A 26,549-nucleotide genomic window follows, 5' to 3' on the forward strand; every position below is an offset into this window, starting at 1 on the left:
GAAACTTAAATACCTCTGCAAAATTTTATGATCGGTCTACAAATGACCCTACCCCCCCATATAAGTCCCTAGCAGAAATGACTTTAACGTTCATTACTGGCTTAAAAATAATTGTGTGGAACCAAAGAAACTTGCTCATGTCGAATTTCTTTGTAATACTGTAATTTTTAAGACAGTAATGGACGTTAAAGTCATTTTCTGATAGGGATATTATATAGAGGTAGGGTAAATTATGGACCGAAACTCACAAAAATCCGGTAGAGACATTTTTGTTCGTAAGGAACTTACTTATGTCGAATTTAAGTGCTAGACTCGTATTTTTAAGCCAGTAATGGGCGTTAAAGTCATTTTTTGGAAGGTAACTTATATGAGGGGTAGGGCCAATTATGAACTGATCATCATAAAATTTGGTATAGAGAATTTGGCTCATGTGAAACTTATTTGTGTGGAATTTCATTGCTATACTCTCATTTTTAAAACAGTTATGACTGTTAAAGCTGTTTTTCGGGGGCCCACTTGTATTTGGGGCTAAGCGTAAACCGAAGGACCGATATTGTCCATTTTTAATACCAAACAAATCTAACCTATAGAAAATTTCCACTTTCAACAGACAGACAGATGGACGGACATACATATGTTAATTATTGACCGATCCTAGTCAAATTTTCTAGAACGATTTTAGTTTAGGCTAGTAATGAGCGTTAAAGCTATTTTCTGTAGGGAACCTTATATGGGGGTAGGGTCAATTATGAACCGATCCTTAAAAAATTTAACAAAGCGATTTAGGTTCCAATAAAATATGCTCATGTCGAATTTCATCGCTATAGATGCTTCTTTTAGACAATTATGAGCGTTAAAGTCATTTTCTGAAAGGGACCTTATATGGGGGATAGGGTCAATTACGGACCGATACTTCTAAAATTTTACAAAGCGATTTAGGTTTCTATAAAATATGTTCATGTCGAATTTCATCGCTATAGATGCCTCTTTTGGACAGTCATGAGCGTTAAAGTCATTTTCTGCAGGGGACCTTATATGAGGGATAGGATCAATTATGGACCGATCCTTATAAAATTTTACAGTGATCTTATAGTTCCTATAATCGCTATAGATGCTTCTTTTAGACAATTATGAGCGTAAAAGTCATTTTCTGCAGGAGACCTTGTATGGGGGATAGGGTCAATTATGGACCGATCCTTTTTTACAAGGATATTAAGGTTCCTATAAAACATGTTCATGGCGAATTTCATCGCTATAGACGCTTCTTTTAGACAGTTACGAGCGTTAAAGTCATGGAGTCAATTATGGACCGATCCTTATAAAATTTAACAATTATATTAAGGTTCCTATAAAATATGTTCATGTCGAATTTCATCGCTATAGATGCTTCTTTAATGCAGTTATGAGTGTTAAAGTCATTTTCTGAAGGGGACTATATATGGGGGGACCGATATGGACCGATAAAATTTTACAAAGCGATTAAGGTTTCCATAGAATATGTTCGTGTCGAATTTCATTGGTATAGTTGCTTCTTTTAGACAGTTATGAGCGTATAAGTCATTTTCTGAAGGGGGGTAGGGTCAACTATGGACCGATCCTCATAAAATTTTACAATGATATTAATGTTCCTATAAAATATGTTTATTTCGAATTTCATCGCTATAGCTGCTTCCTTTAGTCAGTTATGAGCGTTAAAGTCATTTTCTGAGGGGGTCCTTACATGGGGGCTAGGCGAAAGCGTAGAGCACTATTGCCCATTTTCAATACCAAACAAACTGCATCAATATTAAATGTCTATGTAAAATTTTAGCCAGCTAGTTATTTCCGTTTGGACTCTATCGTGTTTTCAACAGACAGACAGACGGACGGACATGGCTAGATCGTCTTAGAATTTAATAAGGATCCTGAATATATATACTTTTATGGGTCTTAGATGAATATTTCGATGTGTTATAAACGGAATGACAAAAACAATATATCTTTTTTGATGGTGGGTATAAAAATACTATAGCGGGTATAATAATGAGTTTATAAAGATCTGAGTGCATATCTAGTCCCACCTTTTGAAATGCACTTAAATGATTTCTTTTTTTGCAATAAAATATTATACTATGTTGGATGAAGACTCGAATTTATCACTGTATATTACAATTTTGTATAATATTAAATATTATTATATTATATACTTCAAAAATAACAATTAAAATATATATTTTATTAAATAATTTATTACGTTATTAATTTCGTACATTTTTTAAATCTTTTAATAAGTTTTTACATTTTCAATAATTTAATTTTGTTTATAGTTTCACATTTAAATCGTCATCAAATCTCTTACTACAATTTAGCATTAAAATTCCTTTTAAAAAATTTTAAAAAATCACAATTAATCGTAATTTACAATTGATCACTTTATAAATATCTATATAAAAAATATAAAATTTAATATAACCATACACTCCATTATACCGTTATAAATATTTAATTATATTAAAATGGACAAATAATTAACAGTGCATTGCACAATCAAATTATGAATGACATTTTATTTTTTTCCACTTTTGTATGTACATGAGGTAGCCGACTCCTTTTTCTACTCTATCTACAATACACTCACAAACATTTAAAATGCTCGATAGTGATGTGTAATATATTTATAATTTGCCTTGGGGATAAAAAGTATTCCAAACATTTTGTATTTTTTGCAATTCAGGTAATTCGATATATTCCAATTTATTGGAAATATTTAAACATTTTACTGGTTTATTTTTAGACAAGGGTTCGTATTTGACATCTTGTAAGGATGCACAGTTGGGATCACTGTTTGTGGCAAAGCTGGTCCAAATATCTACCATGGCCTTGGTGGTGCGATATTCGTCAGAATCAACGGTTAAACGATGTGAGAAGATAAAACGGAAAATGTAACACAAATCATCACCATGGCAGACGCCTCTCACTTCACGATTACACAAAAGATTGCGTATGGCATTGGCTTCGGCAGAGTCAAAGTCGAAACGATAGACATAAGTGGGAGCCTTAGCATAGTTAATGCGGTACATAGCTGTGCGATAAATAGGATGCCAAAATTCTCTATAGCTTTCGATCTAGACAGAAATATAAGAAATGTTATTAAATAATTTAAAAAGTAAAAAGGTTTTTAAAACTCACCTCTAAAAATTTCATCATGGTTTCCGGTTTACATTCCTCATTACCCAAATAGGCTTTTTTGATTCTCAAACCCATTTCTTTGGCTTCAATACTATGACGTTCTACTTTAACATCCAATGGCAACAAATTCTCACAATCTCCCACTTCATTTAAGGTAGCCTTGCGTCTAGTCACTTCGGGATAGAATAATAAACCCTCAAAACTGGTACCACCTATCATCATGGGTATATCATTACTCCAGGTGGTTTTTAACACTTCCAAAGGATCTTCTGTTAATATACTATCCTTGGATTTATAAGGTTCTATTACTGGTCCAAAAGCAAATAAAATACGATTGTGTTTCTCTTCTTTGGTTAGTATTGTTGATACCACTTTCTGTATATCAGCTCCCGAAGATGCATGTAGAAATTTGTATATATCCCTAGAGTTCTCTTCACCCTTATAGCCTAAAGCTTTGGCCAATCTAAAAGCCCACTGATTAGGTGGTGGCAATACCCAGGGACATAACACACTACCCGACATAACAATACCTTTGTTTATCAAACCTTTAGAGCTTTCACTCAACATACACAGGTGAGTGGAGGCACCACCAGCACTTTCACCAAATACTGTTACATTATTGGGATCACCACCAAATGCGGAAATATTTTCCTTAACCCAACGTAAAGCCATAATTTGATCTTTAATGCCTGCATTACCGGGTACATCTATGCTGGGATCATCAAAACTCAAGAAACCGAAAGGTCCCAAACGATAGGCTATAGTCACCAGTACAACATCTTTGGACATAAAGTAATCGGGACTATACATATCACGAGTAGCTTCACCGATTTGAAAACCACCACCATAGATCCAAACCATAACGGGTCGCGGTGTTGGGGAGGTAATCTGAAAGAGTACATCAAATTTAGTAACACTGTTCAACTTTTAATAATAATAATATTTAACAAGATATTCTATCTCGAGATCAATATCTAAGACAATAAAATTAATCGGAGCTATTTTAAAAAGTCGCAAAATTTTTTTTAAATTTTACAAAAATATCGCAATAATAAAATCATAAATTTTAAAAGCTTTCACTTAAGCGCTTATCTGTCAAGAGACTAGACTTTAACCAAGCCCCCTAAACTTGACTGATTAGCGACTATTATATATAAATTGTATTTTCTTTGTCCATTTTTTTGGATTATAAATTTTTATGAATAAAACAATGAAATTGCAATAAAAAATATAGATTTTAAATGCGTTATTGCGTTCCTATTTAACTCATTGCACCACAGCACAATGGGACAACTTCTAATAGATGTACTTAAAAATACGAAAATTTTTCAAATGTTCAGCTTTTGATTTGAAACATTGTATATGTTTTGAGACCAGCAATGATTCAAGTCAATTTCGGATACCCTGTTCTGAAGTGTTCTCCCAGAGAGAGTGTTCTCAATCGATTGAAACAAATTGTATTCGGACGGGACAAATACTGGACTATAATGTGGGGGAGGATAAACTTTCTAATAATTTCTTTCAAAAATTGTTGTTACATGTAGACGAGCGATCTCTTGATCTCTTGTCGAGCCGTTTAATAGGGGGTTTAACATAATAGATCAGATTTCTATTTTGTTAGGGTAAAATCATCTTGCTAGGGTCTCCGCTCCAATTTGTTACCCGGACGTTACATGATCAAATTTAATCTTTGAAGTTTCACTTTTTTACTAAGCTGTTTAAAAATCTGTAATTTATTTAAAGAGAATCAAACCTGCCCCACTGTACATCTGCTGAAAAGTACACTACACTCCCATGCTAACATTTTTTTTAAATCTTTCCATATTTACTAATTTTAACAGTTAGTATTTATACTGATTTAAAAAAAAAATTGCATCCAATTAGCGTTTCGATATGAATAATACAAATAAAAAGTAAGGTGTTATTTTCTTAATTCAAAATAATCAAACAAATAAATTAATAAACAAATTAAATTAAAATAATCCCAGTTTCAACAGTAATACTAACCTCATTTGTAAACACATTCAAATACAAACAATCCTCTGAACCTTTGTATTTCTTAAAAATATAATTTGACTGAAAGGGTATTTCTGCTGGCCCCGTACAATCTATAACCCCTTGCCATGGTTCAGCTGGTACGGGAGCTTTAAAGCGTAGCTCACCTAGTGGCGGCTTAGCAAAAGGTATACCCTCGAATGTGTAATATGAATTACCCCATACTGACATACGTTTGGCACCCTTAACTTGACCCTTTGAGGTGTTGACAACAACTGTAGCGCCAGTGTTTAAACGATATTGTTCGAATTTGTAATCTATAGCCCTGAAATGACAGAGAAAAAGCAAAAGTGAGTAAATAAATAAAATTTAAAACAGTTTTAAATCATTATTACAGAACGTGACAATCATGTAGAGTTATGTATTTTATTGTTTTTTTTTTATACCCACCATCAAAAAAGATGGGGGGTATATTGTTTTTGTCATTCCGTTTGTAACACATCGAAATATTCATCTAAGACCCATAAAAGTATATATATTCTGGATCCTCATTAAATTCTAAGACGATCTAGCCATGTCCGTCCGTCTGTCCGTCTGTCTGTCCGTCTGTTGAAAACACGATAGAGTCCAAACGGAAGCAGCTAGCGAGCTGAAATTTTGCACAAATATTTTATATTGATGCAGTTTGTTTGGTATTGAAAATGGGCAATATCGGTCCACGATTTCGCCTAGCCCCCATATAAGGTCCCCCTCAGAAAATGACATTAACGCTCTTAACTGACTAAAAGAAGCAGCTATAGCGATGAAATTCGACATAAACATATTTTTTAGGAATCTTAGTATCATTGTAAAATTTTATAAGGATCGGTCCATAATTGACCCTATCCCCCATATAAGGCCCCCCTCAGAAAATGACTTTAACGCTCATAACTGATTAAAAAGAGCAGCCATAGCGATGAAATTCGACATATACATATTGTTTAGGAACCTTAATATCATTCTAAAATTTTATAAGGATCGGTCTATAATTAACCCTATCCCCCATATAAGGTCCTCCTCAGAAAATGACATTAACGCTCATAACTGATTAAAAAAAGCAGCTATAGCGATGAAATTCGACATAAACATATTTTATAGGAATCTAAATATCATTGTAATATTTTATAAGGATCGGTCCATAATTGACCCTATCCCCCATATAAGGTCCACCTCAGAAAATGACATTAACGCTCATAACTGACTAAAAAAAGCAGCTATAGCGATGAAATTCGACTTAAACATATTTTTTTGGAACCTTAATATCATTGTAAAATTTTATAAGAATCGGTCCATAATTGACCCTATCCCCCCTATAAGGTCCCCTCAGAAAATGACTTTAACGCTCATAACTGATTAAAAAGAGCAGCCATAGCGATGAAATTCGACATATACATATTGTTTAGGAACCTTAATATCATTCTAAAATTTTATAAGGTTCGGTCTAGAATTGACCCTATCCCCCATATAAGGTCCTCCTCAGAAAATGACATTAACGCTCATAACTGATTAAAAAAAGCAGCTATAGCGATAAAATTCGACATAAACATATTCTATAGGAATCTTAATATCATTGTAATATTTTATAAGGATCGGTCCATAATTGACCCTATCTCCCATATAAGGTCCCCCTCAGAAAATGACATTAACGCTCATAACTAACTAAAAAAAGCAGCTATAGCGATGAAATTCGACTTAAACATATTTTTTTGGAAGCTTAATATCATTGTAAAATTTTATAAGAATCGGTCCATAATTGACCCTATCCCCCCTATAAGGTCCCCCTCAGAAAACGACATTAACGCTCATAACTGACTAAAAAAAGCAGCTATAGCGATGAAATTCGACTTAAACATATCTTTTTGGAACCTTAATATTATTGTAAAATTTTATAAGAATCGGTCCATAATTGACCCTATCCCCCAACGCTCATAAATGACTAAAAAAAGCAGCTATAGCGATGAAATTCGACTTAAACATATTTTTTAGGAACCTTTATATCATTGTAAAATTTTATAAGGATCGGTCCATAATTGACCCTACCCCCAATATAAGGTTCCCTTCAGAAAATGACTTTAACGCTCATAACTGTCCAAAAGAAGCATCTATAGCGATGAAATTCGAGATGAACATATTTTATAGGAACCTAAATCGCTTTGTAAAATTGTATATGGATCGGTTCATAATTGACCCTACTCCCCATATAAGGTCCCCTTCAGAAAAATACTTTGACGCTCAGAATGGTCTAAAATAAGCATCTATAGAAATTCGACACGAACATATTTTATAGAATCTTTAATATCATTGTAAAATTTTATAAGGATCGGTCCATAATTGACCCTACCTTTGTAAAATTTTATAACGATCGGTCCATAATTTATCCAACCCCCATATACGGTTCCCTTCGGAAAATGGCTTTTGACGCTCATTACTAGCCTAAACTAAAATCGTTATAGAAAATTTGACGAGGATCGGTCCATAATTGACCAAACGTCCCCTCAGAAAATAACTTTAACGCTTTTTGCTACCTTAAAAATACAAGGACAGCGACAAAATTCGACAAAAATTTCCCTATACATAGATGTAATAAATGAGAAAATTGTTTTGATAATAACAATAGCATCGATTCTTAAATATCAAAGTTTATTTATAAGGAAGCATTCCTTTTTGGCAATGATTTGATGGTGGGTATACAAGATTCGGCACAGCCGAATATAACACTCTTACTTGTTATACCCTCCACCACCATCAGTGGTGATAGAGGGTATATATAACTTTGTCATTCCGTGTGTAACACCAAGAAATATTCATCTGAGACCCAACAAAGTATATATATTCTGGGTCCTTATCAAATTCTGAGTCGATTTAGCTATGTCCGTCTGTCCGTCTGTCCGTCTGTCCGTCTGTCCGTCTGTCCGTCTGTCTGTGTAAAACACGCTCACGATAAAACGAAGCAATAGAGCTTAACCAAATTCACCCAAAATGTTCTTCATTTTCCTAAGTTGTTTGGTATTGCAAATGGGCAAAATCGGTTCACACCGGGAAAAGTTATGAATCAAAATTTAAAACAACCTCGGAAAAAAATAAGCATTTTTTACACATTCTGATGTAGTTTTCTCGAAAACTATGCAAGATAATTCCATGAAAATCACCATACATTCGTTTCTGCACAAGATCTTGATCCCTGCTGAAAATTGCCAGAATCGGTCCACAATTTCATATACCTCCCATACAAAAGTACATATTCCCGGAAAATGGGTTTTTTGTTAATAACTTCCGCCACAATGTCGATATCTTCACAAAATTTTACAAATTAAAATCTTATGTCAATAGAATTCTTTCAGAGGAAAAATTTTTTGGATCGGTCCATAATTGGACATAGCTCCCATACAAGGTCCCCTCCCGAAAATCACTTAAACGCGCATAACTCATTACTAAATTAAGATATCCAAATAAAATTTGGTATAGATATTGCCCATATGCATAGAAATATTACTGTGAATTTTTTTTCCGATCGGTCCATAATTGGTCATAGCTCCCATACAAGGTCCCCTCCCGAAAATCACTTAAACGCGCTTAACTCATAACTAAATTAAGATATCCATATAAAATTTGGTACAAATATTACTCATATGCACAGAAATATTGTTGTGAAATTTTTTTCCGATCGGTCCATAATTGATCATAGCTCCCATACAAGGTCCCCTCCCGAAAATCACTTAAACGCGCATAACTCATTACTAAATTAAGATATCCAAATAAAATTTGGTACAAGTATTGCCCATATGCATAGAAATATTACTGTGAAATTTTTTTTCCGATCGGTCCATAATTGGTCATAGCTCCCATACAAGGTCCCCTCCCGAAAATCACTTAAACGCGCTTAACTCATAACTAAATTAAGATGTCCATATAAAATTTGGTACAAATATTACCCATATGCACGGAAATATTGTTGTGAAATTTTTTTCCGATCGGTCCATAATTGATCAAAGCTCCCATACAAGGTCCCCTCCCGAAAATCACTTAAACGCGCATAACTCATTACTAAATTAAGATATCTAAATAAAATTTGGTGTAAGTATTGCCCATATACATAGAAATATTACTGTGAAATTTTTTTCCGATCGGTCCATAATTGGTCATAGCTCCCATACAATGTCCCCTCCCGAAAATCACTTAAACGCGCTTAACTCATAACTAAATTAAGATATCCATATAAAATTTGGTACAAATATTACTCATATGCACAGAAATTTTGTTGTGAAATTTTTTTCCGATCGGTCCCCTCCCGAAAATCACTTAAACGCGCATAACTCATTACTAAATTCAGATATCCATATTAATATAAAATTTGGCACAAGTATTACTCATATGCACAGAAATATTACTGTGAAAATTTTTTTCGATCGGTCCATAATTGGTCATAGCTCCCATAAAAGGTCCCCTCCCGAAAATCACTTAAACGCGCATAACTCATTACGAATTTAAGATACCCATATGGTACAAATATTACTCATATGCACAGAAATATTACAGATAATTTTTTTCCGATCGGTCCATAACTCGTCATAGCTCCCATACAAGGTCCCCTCCCGAAAATCACTTAAACGCACATAACTCATTACTAAATTAAGATATCCATATAAAGTTTGGCAAAAATATTGCTCATATACAGAGAAATATTACTGTGAAATTGTTTTCCTATCGATCCATAATTGATCATAGCTCCCATACAAGGTCCCTTTCAGAAAAACACTTAAAGGCACATAACTCATTACCAAATAATGATATAAATAAATACTATTTTTGTTCATAAATACTATTTTGTAATGCAAAAAGCACTTAATGCTATTTCAAAAAATTTTCACGATCGGTCTATGTTTGGTCATATCTCTAATACTAGGTCCTGCCCCTAAAAGCGCTTTAACCGTATTTAACTATTTGCATTATCAATTTGTGTAGAACAAAATTATATATATGTATGTATTTTTAAAATCCATAAATCTTTCACACACATGCATACATGCAAATACGAGATATCGCTAAAGCACATCTTAGGGCGCTATTTAAAATTTAAATGAAAGTGGCGTTTCTAATGTTCAATAAATCTTGGAATTGTAGTAGATTTAGGCTGTTTAAATCTTGGGATTTTTCTATTTAAGACATGAGAAAACTTATTTCTACAAATATTTTATTAATTAGAAATGTATTAATACAAAAGTTGTTGGTGGAGGGTATTTAAGATTCGGCTCAGCCGAATATAGCACTCTAACTTGTTTTTATTCATTTTGTTTTGTGTTTTTTATGGCTTAAAAAAGTATTGTGTAATGTTTTCCCTCAATTGCCGGTTTTTATTTAGCCGGTAGTTGGCCGTTGGTTGTGTATCAATATTTCAACCTACTTATTGTATGAGTAATTAATTGTTTAATTTTTTTCTTGATATATTTTAGTTTTTTGTTTTGATTTGATATTTTGCATGATATTTAAAATTATGCGACATTTTCAAATAAAAATATATAAACATTGAATTTTTGTTTGTTGATTCGTTTATTTATTTGTAAGTAGGTGTTATTTGTATGCATAGCGTGTTGTTTGTTTAAATTTATTTTATTTTATTAGTTGGCTCTTTACAATGAATAAAATTTAATTGAATAGACAAAGACTTAAAAACACTTAGTAGATTTAACTAACTAACTAACTAACTAACTAACTAACTACTAACTAACTAACTAACTAACTAACTACTAACTAACTAACTAACTAACTAACTAACTAACTAACTAACTAACTAACTAACTAACTAACTAACTACTAACTAACTAACTAACTAACTAACTAACTAACTAACTAACTAACTAACTAACTAACTACTAACTAACTAACTAACTAACTAACTAACTAACTAACTAACTAACTAACTAACTAACTAACTACTAACTAACTAACTAACTAACTAACTAACTAACTAACTAACTAACTAACTACTAACTAACTAACTAACTAACTAACTAACTAACTAACTAACTAACTAACTAACTAACTAACTAACTAACTAACTAACTAACTAACTAACTAACTAACTAACTAACTAACTAACTAACTAACTAACTAACTAACTAACTAACTAACTACTAACTAACTAACTAACTAACTACTAACTAACTAACTAACTAACTAACTAACTAACTAACTAACTAACTAACTAACTAACTAACTAACTAACTAACTAACTAACTAACTAACTAACTAACTAACTAACTAACTAACTAACTATACTAACTAACTAACTAACTAACTAACTAACTAACTAACTACTAACTAACTAACTAACTAACTAACTAACTAACTAACTAACTAACTAACTAACTAACTAACTAACTAACTAACTAACTAACTAACTAACTAACTAACTAACTAACTAACTAACTAACTACTAACTAACTAACTAACTAACTAACTAACTAACTAACTAACTAACTAACTAACTAACTAACTAACTAACTAACTAACTAACTAACTAACTAACTAACTAACTAACTAACTAACTAACTAACTAACTAACTAACTAACTAACTAACTAACTAACTAACTAACTAACTAACTAACTAACTAACTAACTAACTAACTAACTAACTAACTAACTAACTAAACTAACTAACTACTAACTAACTAACTAACAAACTAACAACTAACTAACTAACTAACTAATATAATGGAATGCTCCCCTACAAACATTAGGTTGATATTTGAAATTATTAAAAAAACAAAATATTTTCATGCAACTTTTAAACCATGAACATATACATGTGAGCGGTAGGTCAATTATTGACCGATTTTTAGTTCAATCGAGAGTGTTTATATCGAATTTCATCGTATTACTCCCATTTTATGACGTTAATAAGCGATAAAGTGGACCTTATATGAGGGTAAGGTCAATTATAGACCGATCTTTATTAAATTGGGTAGAGAGCTTGCATACCTATAACCGTATTTTTAAGCTAGTAATGAGCGTTAAAATGTGGGCGTTAAAGTCATTTTTTGAGGTGACCTTATATGAGGGGTAGGGTCAATTATGGACCGATCCTCCTACAATTTGGTAGAGAGAATTTGGATGATATGAAACTATTTATGTCGAATTTTATCGCTATACTCAAATTTTTATAACAGTTATGACTGTTAAAGCAGTTTTTCGGCGGCCAGTTGTATGGGAGCTTTGCGAAAACGTTAACCGATATTGCCCATTTTCAATACTGAACAAACCTAAGCTATAGGAAATAATTGTGAAAAATTTAAACTCTTTAGCTCTTTCCGTTCGGACTCTATCGTGCATTCAACAGATAGACAGACAGACGGACATGTCTTGATCGTCTTAGAATTTAATAAGGAACATACATATATACTTTTGTGGGTCTATGACCAATATTTTGAGGTATTACAAACGGAATGGCAACAACAATATACATAGTTACCCACATATTTTTTGATGGTATAAAAAATGTTGCTTATAGTCACCGATTTGGATTCTGTAAACACGTAAAGAATGTTCACGAGAGTGTGAACGGTCTTTTTTTTATCAAAATTTAAAAAAAATTGCAACAACTTTAAAAATGCTTACAAATTTCTTAAAAAGTGCTATAACATTTAACGTATTAAAGATAATTTAAATTTTAATTTTGGATAAAATATTACAATAAATTTATTTAGAACTCTTCTTAGATGTTTTTTTTAAACTAAATTCACAATCATATAAAAGAAGAAAGCTTTCCTTCCTTAAAATTTGTGATTAGAATTTCCACTAGTTTCTGAGATATGTGCAAAAATGTCTATGCATAGTTACCATAGTTACTTTCATACTAAATATTTACTTTCAGAATTTGGGGTGTTGTTGTAGAGTATTTTTGAGTCAATAATGCCGAATAGAAAAATTCTTATTTATTTTATTAAAAGTCACGTTTTCAAGCCTAACATTTAAAACACCTACATCGTCATCAAAATGTTTTCGCAATTTATTTAAACGTTCGTTATCTATCAAAAACATATTGTCATAAATTTATTTGTATTGTGTTTTTGTTTTTTTTTTGTTTTAATTTAACAATTTCTATTCCAGACAAATATTTAGACTTTGTATGCAGATATGTAAAATAAACTTTAAGACACACTGGTTCAATAGGTCAAGTTGATTGTTGCAAAATTTAGAATTTTGTATTAATCAGGTGCTAGCAAAGCGTTTTAATAATAGAATTTAGTTTTTACTTAACTTTTATTAATATATTTGCACTTCAACTGTTATAAAACTTATTTAAGCAAGTCATGCTGACTACTGAGAGTTTACAATAGAAACTAAAGTTAAAAACAATTATCTATAGCTACAGGGATATTTGATTAATGTGTGCTATCGAAAAAAATATTATAGTAATTTCCTTATATAAATGTACATACAAGCATAAATATACGTAAACTGTGGATATTGATAAGTAGAATGCTGTGTAATGGTTTAAGTTTTTTTTTTTCAATTGTACTAAACTGCAAAATACAATAACACTTGTACTATAAATATAAATATTAATTTAAAAATATTAAGTGGATATTAAACTTTATGCAAAGAATTAGTTATCGTATGATTAATAAGTAATTGTAGGAGTCACTGCGAAATATAAATGTAATTTCTAGCTAGAAATTCATATATTAAACAAATATGACTTTACATTTTTAAATCAGTTATTTTAAAATTATCATTAGTTATTTAGCAAAACCTGATAATTCTTGTCACCATAATTTTTCAATATTAAAATTTTATGTCCAACATTAAAGTACATAAAGTGAATATATGTGACATTGCATTTTAAGAGCAGTTATTTCAGAATGATCACTACACAGAAAAAACTAAAAATATGTTTCAATTATCAAAATAATTGTATCAAGCAAGTTTTGCACCTATCATCAAAATGATGATATCAATTATCAAATTTGTAAAAAAATTAAAAAAAATACTTTTTTTCCAAATAACGAATTAATGAGAACAATTAATATCAATTATTGAGACAAAATTTAAAATTGATTAATTCATTAATTGTATAAATTAAACATTTAATAAAAATAAAATCTAATTTTTATTAATTTATTAATCAAATGAATTAGTTTGTTTGGTAGAAAATGTATTAAAAACCAATTAAGTTGATGATTAAAACAATCAAATTATTAATTGATTACTCACAACGTTAAAGGAATGCTTGACCTTTAACAATGCGTTGAGCATTTACAAAAAATATTACTTTATTATCAAATTTGAACATATAAAGTGTTTTATAAATTGTCAGGAAACTTGAATATTATATGCCTAATATCGTATTGACTATTTAAGAATTATAAACATTGTTAGCATAAGAAATCAAAATAAAATATTTAAAAAAAAACTAAAATAGAAAATTTGGCCAGAAAATTTTTTTCAATCAATTAAAAAACTAATTGAATCAATTAAAAATTTAATCAAATTTGTAAACTTAGGTTTTAAACAACGAGATAATTAAGACAAATAAAAAATTGCTTAAATTAAAATTAAAGAAAGAGAAAAACATGTTAATTGAAAATAAACTACTGATAATTTTTTCTGTGTAGTTATTCAGCTGTTCTGTTATCATACTAATTGTGCCTGTAATTGCAAATCGCAATCAGACGTATGATAACAAAAATAAAGTTATTTATTTTAAGAATTTTTCGATAGTAACACACACATAAGGCCTCTTGGAATAATTCAACCCTGGGTAGAACCACAAAGATCCTATGGGGTGACTCTAACGAGAGCAGGACGAAAAGCCTCCTTAAAATGAATAAGTCTGAGGTTGGTATGATGGTACGTATTCTGAGTGGACACACAGTATTGACGTGCGGATTTAGATGAATGTAGAGCATGTAGAGAGAGCCATTGTCAGGCTTTCGCCGAAATTAGATCCAAATATCTTGGAAGTGATATATCCCTCACGAACACTGATTGGAAAATTCTTAGGAATTACGTCCAGGAAACAGAGTTTCTGAACATCGGACGATAATAGTGAATACCATATAAGGCTTTTGTTTTTACCAACAAACATTTTCTATGAAAAGGGGCGCACAATAGGCCCGATAGTGGCCTAGGTGTATTTATTCGGATTTGATGTAAATACATCCTCCAATCAACCTAACCTAACTATTTCTATATCCAAAGTTAGAAGAAATAAGATTTGCTATTCCGCCATTCACATACATATGTATGTACATATATATATTGTGTCTAAGACATCTTATATAGCCACAAGCTAGTGAGAGGGGATTAATGTCTAAGTTGAGACAGTCATCGTCGTCTTCTGTTTCAGAGGAATTGTCGCGTGCCTCAACATTTCAGAAATACTGTTTTTCATATAGAGAAGATGTATGTATTTTTGGTATGCGGTTCTATCTTAAGTAGATAATAATCGCCCAGACCAACCAAAAACGGCTAAAAACCAAATATCTGAGGCTCCATGAATATTATTCTATTCAAATACCAATTTAAAGAAGTGTGCGTGTAACATACTTAAGAAAATGGACCTTATGACTGGCCAACCAGCCGAATGAAAGATTCGGTGATTTGACCATTTTTGGTCGGCGGATTGTTATTGTAAATATACCGGCTGCGGCATAAAAGTCGGCTAAATTTAGGCTGAAATTTTCAGAAATTTCTGCTATATGAGTTTGTAAAATAGACAAATTTTTTTATATTGGTTTGTTAGATAGAATGTTATCTCTATATAAGTATTTTCTAGAGATAATGGTCATTATTACAGTTATTTCTATGAATATTTGTCCCCAACAGTTTTTCACAATTTTAATACATAAATACAATATGATGAGGCAACTAGTTTCAATTTGTCTGTAATAAGTGGCAACTTTGTTCAAATTTCGTAGGAAAAACTTAAGTTTTTGAGTCGGCGGCGGCGCAACTTGCCAAAATTGGGCTGTTGATCAGCCGCCGTCGATTTAAGACGAGTCGGCTTGAATCTCTGTGCCAACTAGCCCGACCTAACCCGACTGTTATTTGTCTTAAGCACTCCAGAACGTTCTATCTTTGATACGCTTCGCTTCAGAAAGGTGTATCTGAATTTGTCTTGATTCGTTCTTCGACTCAAACGATATTTGCTGAGTCCATATATTGCCTGAATGCTGTGAAAAGATCACAGTAGAATTTAAAAAAAATCTCTGTTTTCCAAGTACAAATATGAATTCAGAATTACAATACAAGTAGATGTCCGTCCGACTGTTTAGTCATATTTTTACCTATTCGTCACATTTTCAGATTATTTGTCTGTCTGATATATTGCCTGTCTCTCAGTCTGCCCACATATACATATATCTGTCTGTCTTTCTGTCTGTCAGTGTCTGTCCGTTCACTCTCTGTCTATTAGTCCGTCCTTCTGTCCATGCAGACTCATATTTAAGAAGGACCTAACATAGAATATTACGCTGTATTAAATTTGCCCAGTGTTGCCAACTTAGTGCTTTTAGCACTATTTGCGGTGCTTTTTGGTGTGCCAAACGCGGAAAATTTTGCTCATGGTGCCTTTTTTCAAAAAGGCACTACAGTGGTGCTTTCTAATTTTATGACAGTGCATTTAGTGCTTTTTATACCCACCATCAAAAAAGATGAGTGGGGTATATTGATTTTGTCACTCCGTTTGTAACACATTGGTCGTAGACCCACAAAAGTATTAAATTCTAAGGCGATCTAACCATGTCCATCCGTCTGTTCATCTGTCCGTCCGTCTGTTGAAAGCACGATAGGGTTAGAACGGAAAGAGCAAGGGAGTTAAATTTTTCCACAAATATTTCTTATAGGTAAGGTTTGTTTGGTATTGCAAATGGACAATATGGGTCCACAATTTCGCATATCCCCCATACAAGTGGCCCCCCCGAAAAACAGCTTTAACAGTCACAACTGTTTTAAACATACGAGTATAGCGATAAAATTTGGCATAAATAAGTTTAATATGCGCCAAAATCTCTGTACCAAATTTTATGGGATTCGGTCCAAAATTGACCCTACCCCCCATACGAGTATAGCGATGAAATTCAACATAAGTAAGTTTTATATATGCCAAAATCTCTACTAAATTTTATAGAAATTGGTCTATAATTGACCCTACCCCCCATATAAGGTCTCCTTCAGAAAATGATTTAAACGGTCATTACTGACTTAAAAATACGTTATAGCGATGAAATTCGGCATAAATAAGTTTTATATAAGTCAAAATGTCTCTACCAAATTTTATGGGAATCGGTCCATAACTGACCCTACCCCCAAATAAGGTCCCCCTATGAGTGCAGCGTTGAAATTCAACATAAGTCACTTTTATATGCATCAAAATTTCTCTACCAAATGACATTAATACTCATTATCGACTTAAAAATATTCGACATAAATATGTTTTATATAAGCCAAAATCTCTCTAGCAAATTTTACGGCAATCGGTCCATAATTGACCCTACCCCCACATATGGTCACCTTCAAAAATTGATTTTAACGCTCATTACTGACTTAAAAATACGAGTATAGCGGAGAAATTCGAATTTAATTCGGATTTGTCGGTAGCGTACCCTACCCCCTATTAAGGTCCCCTTAAAAATATGAGTACAGCGATGAAAATTGACAAAAAATAAGTTTTATATAATTTTTTTACACAATTGAACCTATCCCTCATATATAAAGCCTCCATGATTACTTCATCGTTGTACTCGCAATAAAAAGATTTTTATTATAATTCTTTATGCCGAATTTTATGACGATTGGTCTATAACTGACCAACAAAACAAAATCTATGTACAAAATTTTATGGGTATCGATATATAATTGTCCCAACCCCATATAAGTTCCCCTTTAGATAATAACTTTTACGCTTATGACTGAATTAAAAATTCGAGAACAGCAATGAAATTCGAAACGAATAAGTGTTATACGAAATATTTCTACCAAATTTTACGACAAACAGTTCATAATTGACACTACCTCTGATATATGTTCATGGTTAAAAAATTGGACAAAAATATTTTGTTTTTAAAAATTAATATTTTGTTAATTTGAAGATCACGTACATAATTGAATTAAGCCTTATCTCCCTGATGTTTACAGAGGAGCATTCCTTTTACGGCATAAGATTTGATGGTGGGTATATAAGATTCGGCACAGCCGAATATAACACTCTTGTTAAAATATTTTAAAATATTTGTGAATTTCAGGAGGTAATTTATTTAATTAATATTAAACATTTTCTCTATAATGTTAAGAAAACTGAGGGATCATTCTTTGATCTTTCTATTTGTACCACTTTTTGTTGTTTATTAGAATACGATCAGTTTACACTAAGGACTAAATTTTTCTTAAAAACTGTTTTAAATTTTTTTACACGGGTGCTCCAAAGTTTTTATACCCTACACCACTTTAGTGGGGAGGGTATATTGGATTTGTGCTGATGTTTGTAACATACAAAAATATTCGTCCTAGACCCACCTTAAAGTATACCAATCGGCTTAGAATCGTTTCTGAGTCGATTAAGCTATGTCCGTCCGTCCGTCTGGCAGGCTGGCTGGCTGTCCATGTAAACCTTGTGCGCAAGGTACAGATCGCAATTTTCAAGATAATTGGATGAAATTTGGCACGCACGTTTTATTTGACCCAAGGACGAAGCCTATTGAAAATGGTTGAAATCGGTCCATTATTTCACCTAGCCCCCATAGAACAGAACCCCCCGAAAAGGGCTTTTGAGCTCATAATTTTGTTAAATTTACAGATATATCGATAAAATGCGGCACAACTAAGTTTTATAGAAGTCTGGATGACCCTGCCAAATTTCATAAAGATCGGGCCCCATTTGACCCTAGCTCCCATACAAAGTCCCCTTCAGAAAATTACTTGAATGTCCCAAATTAACTTATAAACACAAATATCGCGATGAAATTTAGCACAATAAAATATTATGTAAATATAAATATATTCACAAAATTTTATCGGGCTTGGTCCATATTTGCCCCTAGCCCCCATATAAAGCCTCTTTCAGAAAATTAGATGTTCATCCATAAATTGCTTAAATGTATCGGAACAAGGGAATATTGAAGATAAATGCTTTATTATGAAAAATAAATCACATTTAATATTCATAACTGGTGTAGGGTATCATATGGTCGGCCACGCCCGACTATACTTTCTTACTTGTTTTTATTTGTGTTAAGTTTTAAAAGCAAATATTCTTCAAAAACAAAAAAACAATATATTCAAAATACTTTACAATAAGTTATGTTATTCACTATCAGTGAAATTAACAATTTTTCCAGAACTCAAAAAACTTAAAAATAATATATATAGATTTTGCAAAAAAAATATATTTCATAAGTTTTGTACAATTTTACAATTTGGGTGTGGGTACATCGGTTGGCCAGTTGGTAGTGTGCCTGTCAGTTTGAATGTTTAATGACATTTTACTATTTTTAAAATAACTTTTAAAATTCTCATCTTATTTATCTAATATTCGTCAAACATTAGTTTTAGTTCTTACGTTACTAAAAATCTAACTCACACAGATGAAAGACTTTAGTATGACACATGTTTTGCCCAATGTTCTAAAAAACGAATTTTGGAGTCTTGTAGGAAATGAGCGAAATAATGTGCAATTTTTATTAAAATAAACAATATTTGACTAAAAAAAACGTTAGTGCTTTTTTACCCATTTTCAGTTAGAAAATTACGCTTTTTTACCCCTTTTTAATATTTTTTGCGCGCGTTTTGCTTGACCAATGTTGGCAACACTGAATTTGCCCCTAATAACGTTATGATTTACAGATTTTTCTGATGATCTGTATAAGCTTCTATAAAATTATAAAATAGCTAACCATTTTACGACACAAGATTTGCAAACGTTTAAAAAATGTTCACTCGTCCTCACTTATATCAATTTGAAATTTTTAACAATATCATTTAACTTGATTTTTTTCTTAATATACAATAAATTGCTAATGAAATCATTAAGCGTGAAGTATGTAATTTATTAAACAAATTGCGCTTTAAAAAAAAATTTACAACTGTGAACTGGTTTCTACGAAATCACATTTATAGAACAAATACTTTTAATGGCAATTAAATTGTATTAATAGAATTATTACTGATAATTTAAATTGTTCAAATATGTTAAATTTATTAATTCATCGTTTAATTGAGGATTAATATAAAATTCATATCGAGGAATACATATTAAATTATCTATTTCATGAAAAAATGATTTCGATAGCATAAGGTATATAGATTTTTAGGTGTAGTGCCTTTAACGGGGACCAGACCAGTTTTGGATCATTATGCGTTTGTGCTCTTGTTTGTAATACCCAAAAAATATTGGTCCTACACTAACCTTAAAGTATACCAATCCGCTTAGAATCACTTTCTGTATCGATTAAGCTATGTCCTCTCTTGCAAAACAGATGTGGAAATTTTTAAGATAATTTGATAAAATTTAGCACATATGTTAAGCCTATGGGACGAAGTCTATTGAAAATGTTGAAAATCTTTCCTTGTTGTTTTCTCTTGTAAAACAAGTTTTCTTACTATTTTCGATATTCGAGAAATCGTTCATTCTCACAATTTTTCTGAATATAATGAAGTCTGTTGTGATTGGGGCTTACACCATATGCGCCAATTTTGTTTATTAACAAAATTTGTGTAATTTGGTGGCGTTGTTTCAACGTCAATCTTTTAATGATAATTTTCTAAAGTATACTAATCATATATTTAAGAGAAAAAGTAAACACATTATGATATTTCGTTTAACAGTTAATAGTTGCATAAGTTCTATCTAAGCTTAAAAAAAATTCCATATACATCTAATACAACATTTAGCTTTATTTTTTAACTCAAAATGAAATCTTTTAAATTGTTTCCATACTGTCTGCAACTTTTAATAGCCTCTCCATTTAAATAACTGTGGAAATTTTTCAAAATATAGGTTATAAAAAACCAGCTTCAAAAATTTCGTAATAACAAAAGTCTAATTGGGAGACTAACAAGTTTTATAGCTTTTTTAGTTTAAAATACAAAAAAAAATGTCTCAAAATCAAGTCACAATTTTTTGCAACATCATTTTTGTTTTAAATCCCAATTTAGCCAAAACTCTAGCAATGTTGCTTTATTTGTTTTCTTAATATAAATTTCTTGCAAAACCACGTTTTTATGCCACTTCGTTCAAAAAATGAAAAAAATATACTATGAAACACAACAAAACACTTGCGTTTTTGTTTGACTATAAAGCTGTGCAAAAAAAACACACACATACAAAAATTTAAGCCACCAAAACAACTTAATAAATTGAATAGTCATTCCCCCTACTATATCATAATACAGACAACTAACTCTATAAACAAAATTTATGCAAATTTTTGTTAAAGATTTAAGTCTTTGTTTTGGTGAAGATACGAAATTTTTATAGATGAATCATGTTTGAATTTGGTAAAAGTTTGGTTACCAACATACACATACTTGGGGTTTGGTTAAGGAATTTCTTTCAGTGTAAAGAAAATGTTAAGAATCTAAACAGCTACTCGTGGTGGTAATTGATTTTTAAACTGTATGTAAACCGGAAATGTTAAATGATTTATTCTATATATTAATATTGGAAAAGTATAGTCATATGTAAAGTGTGCAAATCAATTTGTTTATTACTGTATAACACCTATACAATTATATGATAATTGGTTGGTTGATATGAACTTTAGGCTTAATTATTACGCAGAAGATTTGAAGCTAATATTTATTGTTTTTCAATTCACATATTAGTATTAGTAACTACGTGGAAAAATTATTTGTGTTCAAATTCCTGGTAAATTTTACTTATTGCTTTCTTAAACTTTAGAAGTAAAGATAAGAAACCAGGTTCACCCTACACCACTATAAAGTGAAACACACTTGTTCAGAATCAAGTTGAAATAGTTAAATAAGAAACAATTATCTTCAGGCCTGTGTCTAGTCTTCAGTCTATAGTCTAGTCTATAGTCTAGTCTATAGTCTAGTCTATAGTCTAGTCTATAGTCTAGTCTATAGTCTAGTCTATAGTCTAGTCTATAGTCTAGTCTATAGTCTAGTCTATAGTCTAGTCTAGTCTATAGTCTAGTCTATAGTCTAGTCTATAGTCTAGTCTATAGTCTAGTCTATAGTCTAGTCTATAGTCTAGTCTATAGTCTAGTCTATAGTCTAGTCTATAGTCTAGTCTATAGTCTAGTCTATAGTCTAGTCTATAGTCTAGTCTATAGTCTAGTCTATAGTCTAGTCTATAGTCTAGTCTATAGTCTAGTCTATAGTCTAGTCTATAGTCTAGTCTATAGTCTAGTCTATAGTCTAGTCTATAGTCTAGTCTATAGTCTAGTCTATAGTCTAGTCTATAGTCTAGTCTATAGTCTAGTCTATAGTCTAGTCTATAGTCTAGTCTATAGTCTAGTCTATAGTCTAGTCTATAGTCTAGTCTATAGTCTAGTCTATAGTCTAGTCTATAGTCTAGTCTATAGTCTAGTCTATAGTCTAGTCTATAGTCTAGTCTATAGTCTAGTCTATAGTCTAGTCTATAGTCTAGTCTATAGTCTAGTCTATAGTCTAGTCTATAGTCTAGTCTATAGTCTAGTCTATAGTCTAGTCTATAGTCTAGTCTATAGTCTAGTCTATAGTCTAGTCTATAGTCTAGTCTATAGTCTAGTCTATAGTCTAGTCTATAGTCTAGTCTATAGTCTAGTCTAGTCTAGTCTAGTCTATAGTCTAGTCTATAGTCTAGTCTATAGTCTAGTCTATAGTCTAGTCTATAGTCTAGTCTATAGTCTAGTCTATAGTCTAGTCTATAGTCTAGTCTATAGTCTAGTCTATAGTCTAGTCTATAGTCTAGTCTATAGTCTAGTCTATAGTCTAGTCTATAGTCTAGTCTATAGTCTAGTCTATAGTCTAGTCTATAGTCTAGTCTATAGTCTTGTCTATAGTCTAGTCTATAGTCTAGTCTATAGTCTAGTCTATAGTCTAGTCTATAGTCTAGTCTATAGTCTAGTCTATAGTCTAGTCTATAGTCTAGTCTATAGTCTAGTCTATAGTCTAGTCTATAGTCTAGTCTATAGTCTAGTCTATAGTCTAGTCTATAGTCTAGTCTATAGTCTAGTCTATAGTCTAGTCTATAGTCTAGTCTATAGTCTAGTCTATAGTCTAGTCTATAGTCTAGTCTAGTCTAGTCTATAGTCTAGTCTATAGTCTAGTCTATAGTCTAGTCTATAGTCTAGTCTATAGTCTAGTCTATAGTCTTGTCTATAGTCTAGTCTATAGTCTAGTCTATAGTCTAGTCTATAGTCTAGTCTATAGTCTAGTCTATAGTCTAGTCTATAGTCTAGTCTATAGTCTAGTCTATAGTCTAGTCTATAGTCTAGTCTATAGTCTAGTCTATAGTCTAGTCTATAGTCTAGTCTATAGTCTAGTCTATAGTCTAGTCTATAGTCTAGTCTATAGTCTAGTCTATAGTCTAGTCTATAGTCTAGTCTATAGTCTAGTCTATAGTCTAGTCTATAGTCTAGTCTATAGTCTAGTCTATAGTCTAGTCTATAGTCTAGTCTATAGTCTAGTCTATAGTCTAGTCTATAGTCTAGTCTATGGTCTAGTCTATAGTCTAGTCTAGTCTAGTCTAGTCTAGTCTATAGTCTAGTCTATAGTCTAGTCTATAGTCTAGTCTATAGTCTAGTCTATAGTCTAGTCTATAGTCTAGTCTATAGTCTAGTCTATAGTCTAGTCTATAGTCTAGTCTATAGTCTAGTCTATAGTCTAGTCCAACGGTTCCCAAATGGGGGTCCGTGGACCCCTAGTGGTCCGTAGTAAAATCCTAGGGGGTCCGCGAAGACAAACGAAAAAAGCCATGACTAAACAATATTCTGCTTTTATGCAATAATCCCAGATTTTTTGGTAACTTTTTGAATTTTATTTTTTCGGTTGTTTATCAGGAAGAAGCTAGGCCCTACAAATTTATTGTATCACGCAATATCTTACTCTATATTGTATATAGAGTAAGATATTGCCTGATATGTAATTTTTATTTCCTGTATATGTAGTGAAACAATGTTTTTTTATTTCAGACGGATAATGATCTGTCTTACAATTAAATAAGGGATACTGGTATTCCGGACTATGAAGTTAGGTCACATTTCATAATTCAAAGACAAGCTTATACCAGATTTAAGTTTGTCACATTGTAAGCAAAATTGTTCTTGTTTGTAAGGACTAAAATTATATATTTCAAAAACTGAGGTGATTCTTTATGCACCTTCAATACGTTAATTTAGTTAATTTTAAATATAAATATTCCCTTCCGACGTGATACAAAGATTTTAACTTGATTTTATCGACCAATATTATTAAATTAAAATCAGAAAATCCATAGCGTTTCGCGTAAATATGTAGGCAAAACCATGCAGTAAAAGTGTTCATGTCATATATTATGCGGATAATGCATTCCGCAACAACATGGAAGAAGTCCAACTTTCTTATATTATTTTCCCGAAAACTTAGCTCACTTTACCCCTCCGCAATCGCAATAAATTTTTGAAACGTGACTCCTTAAGCACATGTCGACAATATTTGATAAAGAAACCTTTTTGCTACCTTGAAGAAAAATGAACATGAAAGATCTCACGATCATAAAATTAAACATCATGTTAACATTTCAACAAAGAAGTCTTCTTCAAAACCATGCAATTAAAAACCTATCGGAACTATTTTAGATATGACATATCTACATTTATTTGACCTAGGGATTTATGGACTAGGTCAATTTTCGGACGAACAATTATTTAGAACAATAAGATATCAAAATATGTACGGAGGTCCGCGAAATTAAATAAGTTCCTCAAGGGGTCCGCGAAGTAAAAACCGGTGGGAACCGCTGGTCTAGTCTATAGTATGATTTCTAATCCATAGTATAGTGTTAAGTCTGGTCTAAGAGATGTATGTATATCCGAGATAACATTTTTTTATGTTTTCTATAATACGGTCAGTGATGTGTAAGCATCTGGAATCTCAATTGTAAATAAAGCTTCAACAGACATTGAAGCCCTTGTTGTTGTAATCACAAACAATCATAGATTTTTCTTTTTTAAATAAAGTGCAACAAAAAGCAAAATGCACTAAAATATTTCCTTTTACATAGGTCTATTAAAAAATAATAATAAATTACAATATAAAAATATCAACAAACTAACTCAGCCCATCTTTTAAAAATATGGAGGCATTTAAAGATTATTGAAAAACATCAGCGGAGAAACTTTGGAAAGTGGGTCAACATAATATAAAGTTTTATTGTAATAAAATTATTATACATATTTTAACAATTCAGTAAATAAAATCAATTTTATGTAATAAAATTAGAAAATATATTAAATTTTGTAAAATTTTATAGAAATCTTTAAATTTTTTGAAAAATGCCACATTATATTTTTGTTGTATACTTACTTGACGCTCATTTTTAACATATCCCAAAAACGTATGTTACTCATGTTGAAAGTTTTTGGCTTGATAATGCTTCTCCTTTCTCTTTTTTTTTTTTTTTTTGTTGAAGTTGTTTCTTTTAGTTCAAAGATTCTTTATGATTTCGTTGCAAACACGTTTCAAATTCTTTTTACAGAATACCTTTTCAAATTTTCTATTTATTTTATGGAATTTTCTATTTATTATTTATCACAAATTATTAGTTAAAATAATACAATCTGCATAACCCAAAAAACTAAATTTTTGAAATATACAATAATATGGTTAGGGAGATTGCAACACTTAAACAATTTTACGTATAAGATATACACACTTATGAATATACAAAAAAGTATAAAACCATAAAATAAATGTTTATAGTGAGCGCTCACTCATTCCAAAAACAACAACACACACGACTCATAACTCATAGATACACCAAAATGATTACAACAGGTAGTTTAATTACACTCACAAAACACAACAAAAAAGGCAGACCAGAGAAGAAAAAACTCTACAACAAAACTTAAATATTATGAAAACAAATTGTATTTTTTTCTAAAACGCATTCATTTATTTGTTTGTTTTACAAATAACTAATAGATCTTGTTTAATTTGCTTTTGTTTTGGGCAGGTAGATAATTTAATTTTGACCTGAAAATAAACACTAAATATCAAACAGATTTAAAATTTTTTTAACTAGATAGATAATTTAATTATTTTTTTATATTTTTACTTTGTAATTCACATAAATATCAAATCGAATTGAACGCTTACTATCCGTCAACACGTCTTGTTATTTTGAATGTCTGTTTGTAACTGT

General features: G+C 31.3%; 1 protein-coding gene across 4 annotated transcripts; it reads right to left on the bottom strand.

The window, feature by feature from the left end:
* Positions 1-2,208: 2,208 nt before the first annotated feature.
* LOC119604348 (esterase B1) lies at positions 2,209-26,549 on the bottom strand. Of its 4 annotated transcripts, none has more exons than XM_037956922.1 (5): positions 26,463-26,549; positions 25,712-25,982; positions 5,176-5,488; positions 3,169-4,056; positions 2,209-3,104 (listed from the first exon to the last, which is right to left on the bottom strand). In XM_037956922.1, exons 2-5 carry the CDS (start codon positions 25,753-25,755, stop codon positions 2,655-2,657), a joined length of 1,695 nt encoding a protein of 564 aa, XP_037812850.1. In that variant the 5' UTR covers positions 25,756-25,982; positions 26,463-26,549; the 3' UTR covers positions 2,209-2,654. The 4 variants fall into 4 exon arrangements, with proteins under 4 accessions (XP_037812850.1, XP_037812852.1, XP_037812853.1 ...); XM_037956924.1 differs by having other exon boundaries at positions 25,712-25,922; positions 26,463-26,540; XM_037956925.1 differs by having other exon boundaries at positions 25,712-25,888; positions 26,463-26,538.

Source organism: Lucilia sericata, unplaced genomic scaffold, assembly GCF_015586225.1.
Source record: "Lucilia sericata isolate MDLA Ls3-8-SP2 unplaced genomic scaffold, ASM1558622v1 Contig000384F_arrow, whole genome shotgun sequence".
In the NCBI taxonomy this organism is placed as follows: domain Eukaryota; kingdom Metazoa; phylum Arthropoda; class Insecta; order Diptera; family Calliphoridae; genus Lucilia; species Lucilia sericata.